Source organism: Elaeis guineensis, chromosome 6, assembly GCF_000442705.2.
Source record: "Elaeis guineensis isolate ETL-2024a chromosome 6, EG11, whole genome shotgun sequence".
Classification (NCBI taxonomy): domain Eukaryota; kingdom Viridiplantae; phylum Streptophyta; class Magnoliopsida; order Arecales; family Arecaceae; genus Elaeis; species Elaeis guineensis.
The window spans coordinates 129,485,323-129,490,742 of NC_025998.2; the positions used below are offsets into that span (position 1 = coordinate 129,485,323).

A 5,420-nucleotide genomic window follows, 5' to 3' on the forward strand; every position below is an offset into this window, starting at 1 on the left:
GTCCAAAAAAACCTAAGATTTAGTCCCTCTAGTTTGTGGATTGTTTTAATATGGTCCTCAGATATATTTTGAGTGACTTTTTCTCATTGAAAATTCCATCTCCAAATTAATTGCTGGTTTGTCGATAATTGAGAAGTTCCTCCCAATCGACATCCCATGGAAGGCCTTGGTGAAACCCTGCCCCGCTTGTCGGAGACCGACACCCTATGCCACCTCCCACATATGGAGATATGCCATTAGCCGATGTGCCTCGATTTCTCTTCAAGAGTAACCGATGGTGGGCTACAAGCTTGGACCTTAGAGGAAAAATCGGGCGGCCGTCCGACATAATCCTCCCTTTCTTTCATCGAAGATGAGATCCGATATGGAGGTGCAGTGGCTTGCCTTGGGTGATTATCGGATGTGGCAGTGCCAAACCCAGCCATCCACAATGGAGGGGGGCACGACAGTGAAAAACCATAAGCACCATGTCCCTCTTCTTCTTCATTTATTTAACCGATGGGTGGCTGCCGAAGGAGGAGGACAACGATCCATCCCATCCTTCTTGATCAAAGAGGGTGCATAATGATGGCAAATCCATGGATGGTGCCTCCACCGTCATCCATCCTCTCTATCCTTTTACTTTATTTATTTATTTATTTATTTTACAATGATTTAAGACCTTTTAAAAGTAAACAAATAAACAAAACATTGCATGCCCTCTAATATAGCAATGAAACTCAGAATGGTTTCTAAGATGAGTTCTGGTCACAGATCAATATCCATGAAATCTTTATGGATATAAAAAGACTTTGATCTTCAAGCCAAATAACCTATATGGCTATGTACCATAATATTAGATTTTATGGGGCAATAGAACTTACATAAAGATGAATAGGGATAATAACAGGTCAGGCATGGATCGGATCAACCAATACCCATATTAGCCCCATGATTAAAAACTCCATACTCATATCCATCCCATATCCACCTCAGGTCAGATCAGATTGGATCAAGTAGAGATATGGGTCAAATCAGATCGGATAGATAAGAGAAGTTGGATCGGATCGGATTGGATTAAGTATATATAAACATTATAAGATAATTATAATTTCAAAAAGAAAAAATAGATTAAGATTATATCAGATCAGGTTTAAAGTGGAGCAATATCATTATTAGTATCTGACCCAAACCCACTTCAGATAGTTTTTTTTAGAACTTATCCCCCCCTCGAGTTTTAATCAAGTCGGATATATAGTAGGTCGACTAAAATTATTATTTTTAAAGCTAAAGTATTTGATGCTATCCGTTATCTCTGAAATCAACCTATCTGCAATCACAAGAAAAATATTTAGATGTGCACCTCACTATCCACGAGCAGCATCTCGAATGACTTGGGACCAAATCTATGAAAGTATCCTTTCATGATATACCGTATCCATTAAAGACGATATTTGAATTAATTACAAAGACTGAGATAGATATTATTTATAATAATTATATTGAGATTTATCTCTAATTAGGGTCAAATTAAATTAAAATATATAAAATAAATCCTAGCATGTTTTAGTATGGGCAACATTGGAATGAGCTCAATCAAATTAATTCAAACGGACTCACCCTCCGAGTCCCAACAAACTCAATCTTATTTCACAAGAAAAACCAAAACCGAAGTTAGTTACGTGAAAAACCCAAACGTAATCCAACACCAATTCTTCCTCCTCTCCTAGCTAACCAAGTACAAGCCTACAACCCCCTCTTGCCCGCTTATAACGACCCCTCGCACCCCCAGCCCTATCAAACCAAACGAAGAGGCGGGAGAGGGAGAAAGAAGTGGAGGCGTTCTCATGGACCTCCAAAGGTCCGAGTCCGTCCCCACGCCGCCCAAAAGCCACCACCAGCCGGAGGTTCTCCTCGGCAAATACGAGCTCGGCCGCTTTCTCGGCCGCGGCGCCTTCGCCAAGGTCTACTTTGCCCGCTCCCTCGCCGACGGCACCGGCGTCGCCGTCAAGGTCCTCGACAAGCCCCAGCTCCTCCGCACCGGCATGAAGTCCCAAGTCCTCTGTGAGGTCTCCGCCATGCGCCGCCTCTCACATCCGAATATCGTCAAGCTCCACGAAGTCATGGCGACCAAGTCCAAGATATATCTCATCATGGAGTACGCCGCCGGCGGCGACCTCCTCACCTGGCTGCACCGCCGCGGCCCCGCTCTGGAGTCCGCCGCCCGCCATTACTTCCAGCAGCTCGTCGCCGCCCTGCGCTACTGCCACGCCCGCGGCGTCGCCCACCGGGACGTCAAGCCACAGAACCTCCTCCTCGACGGCGACGGCAACCTCAAGGTCTCCGACTTCGGCCTCTCCGCGCTCCCCGACCAGCTCCGCGAAGACGGCCACCTCCACACGGCCTGCGGCACCCCGGCCTTCGCGGCGCCGGAGGTCGCTCGCGGGAAGGGCTACGACGGCGCCAAGGCGGACGCGTGGTCGTGCGGCGTCATCCTCTTCGTCCTCCTGGCGGGATCGCTGCCGTTCGACGACGCGAATCTGGCCCAAATGTACAGAACGATCTACAAGCGGGCGTACGAGTTCCCGAAGGGGATGTCCCGGTCGGCACGGCGGCTGGTGGCGAGGCTTCTGGAGCCGAACCCGGAGAGGAGGATGACGATTGGGGAATTGGCGGATCACCCTTGGTTGAAGAGGTCGCTGAGTCTGGATTCCCAGCTGAGCCTGATGGAATCGGCAAAGGCGGAGGATACCACCAGTGCTGCATTGGATCCACCGGCCATGAATGCTTTCGACATAATCGTAGCACTGTCGTCGGCATTGGATTTGACGGGATTGTTCGATGAGGATGGGAAGAGGAGGGAGAGGAGGTTCACGTCGACGGCGTCGGTGGAGAGGATCATGGGAAGGATGGAGGAGATGGGGTTGAAATCGGGGTTCTCGGTTGAGAGGAGGAGGAATGGAGGTGGGGTTGGGATGGGGAGGTGGGGGTCGGTGGTATTGGTGGCGGAGGTGGCGGAGGTGGCGGCGCCGCTGCTTCTGGTGGAGCTGAAGGTGGAGGATGGCAGCGGAGGCGATGGCGAGGGATTTGGGTGGGGAGAATTGAGAGCGGGGCTGGGGGATATTGTATCTGCTTGGCATAGTAGCGAGGATTGACGAGGGCAAAGGCTACTCCAGAATGTTGCAACATCTAGAGAAGAAGTTTTTACTTTAACTCACCGGAACCGCTTAGTTTTTTTTTCATTATTATTATTTTTGTTTTTTTTGTCCTTTTCCTTTTGACATGGCATGGAATAGATGATGGATTGGATTGGAAAGACCAGCCCAGGAAAGGTGATTCTTGGCCGGATCCAAGAGATGCATGATTTACCTAAATTATATAAAATATATTTTTATATTTATTTATAATATTTATTTTTAAATATTATATTTTTAAAATATTTAATTGAAATATTTATTATTTATTAGATTATTGAGCTCATTATCTCTTTTTTTTTTCATATTCAGATTTTTAATTATAAATGTGGATATTATTTGAAAGTGAATTTAGAGACTAAGATCATTTATATCGATCAAATTTAGACATAAATTTATCATTATATTTTATATGATTATTATTTGAAATTTAATTGATATAAGATTTTTTGAATATAGTTAAAATTTTATGAGAGATTGAAATTAATTTTTTTTAATTAAATTTTAAATTTAATTTATTATTGATTTTATTATAAACATTGATATCATGTTTGAAATATCTTTTATGTTTACGAAGAAAATTTCTCATAAATATGCCTTAGTTGTCATAACTCTTAGACTTGCAATTTTATCATAAATATTTGCATCCGAGAACTAAATCTCCTCCATAAAAAATTTATGTGAAGCTCTCTCATGCACATTTAATTTAAGACTGTTGAAAAGGAGTTGGCCTCTCCTGTATACCAAACGAATACTTGATTGGGGGAGTCCGACTCCCATATGGAAATTGGGACGAGTGGCTTCAACTTCCAACTATATGATGGAGAAAATTTTATTTTCATTGATGAAAATATTTTAACCCTCTATAATCTAATTCTTAATTCAAATTCTATTATAATTCTGATTTCGATTTCAATGACGAAGTAAATGCACCTAAAAAATGGTTATTTAAACTTGCAATTTGGAATGCCCATACATGCTCCTACGCTCTTAAAAATCATTAGCAACCAGCGTATAATGACTTCCATTGCTACGAGCTAAATTAAAAATAAAAAAAATAAAAAAAGCTGAGCCTATAACTTAGAAGACGTTTTTTAACAATGGTATACTATTTTTCCGAAAGGAGTGCAATTGAAATTTGCTTGCACTGACCAGGAAATGTATAGAAATCGCTGGAGTAAAATTGTCCAATCCTAAACCCAGCTGGTTGACATCTCCACCCCACTTATGAATGGCATAGATCATATCATTTCATCTTTCGCTTCTCTACTTGGAAAAAAAAAATGAAGATCTTAAAATTTCTCCATTTCTCGATTTCTCTATTTCCATGGGGTTTCCCATCTCATGTTGTCGAAGAAATTTTTATTTTAACACAACCAATGACTCTATGAGATCATTGATGCCTCCAACTAATAATTCGAAGAGGGACGCTGAATTGTTCCTACACCTGGACCAAGCTATGTTTCCAATTGATGCAGATGACTTGGCATATAGATTTTTAGTTCTGATGATGGTGTGTTTTAATATAACAACCCATCATAAAGCCAGATAAAGGCATTCACCGTTTGCAGCAGTTTTTACTGGTTTCGGTTACTTTTCAAAATACATTTAAATAGCAAACCACTATGAGATTCTAAACATTTTCTCAATAGACAAGTATGAATGCTAGTGTCTGATGTTGTTTGTTCTTTAACATTAATGATTGCAAATCCTGGTCAATCTAGTAGTAGTATTTGAACTTCGAGGATCCATGATTTTCTTAAAATGCGCAAATAAACCAAAGTAAGAGTGTTTATCAAGTGTCCATGGGTTCATCAGAAAATGTAAACTTTAATACATGTAAAAAGCGGGTTAAGAGTAATTATATGCATGATATTCTCTGCATCAACTTTAGAATGACAGGCATCAACCAAACAGGAGACAGCCCCTTGGTTTTTTTCTTTTTTATTTTTCTCCTGTAATTTTACATCCAAACTGCAGTAAAGCATCTTTTTAATTCAATGTTCCAAATGCTTTGACACGAAAGAGACAAAAATAAGGGAGCCCATATATCACTTCAATCAAAAACATGGCACTAAGTTTGAACGGCTTGTACGCATAAATAAATGGAAATTAGTACGAATCAAAAATTTGGCACTAAGTTTGAACGGCTTGTACGCATAAATAAATGGAAATTAGTACAAACTCCTAAACATGAAAATTGCACAAATGCTGCTCAACACAAGAATCAAAGATGCAAAAGAGATG

General features: G+C 41.4%; 1 protein-coding gene across 1 annotated transcript; it reads left to right on the top strand.

The window, feature by feature from the left end:
* Positions 1 to 1,826: 1,826 nt before the first annotated feature.
* On the top strand, positions 1,827 to 3,134 carry LOC105046566 (CBL-interacting protein kinase 7-like). Its single transcript, XM_010925188.4, has one exon. The coding sequence runs from the start codon at positions 1,827 to 1,829 to the stop codon at positions 3,132 to 3,134; it is 1,308 nt and encodes a 435-aa protein (XP_010923490.1).
* The last annotated feature ends 2,286 nt before the right edge of the window (positions 3,135 to 5,420 follow it).

Bases quoted from the DNA above. Each gene is read 5' to 3' on its own strand.
- LOC105046566 (XM_010925188.4), top strand. From the start codon at position 1,827: ATGGACCTCCAAAGGTCCGAGTCCGTCCCCACGCCGCCCAAAAGCCAC.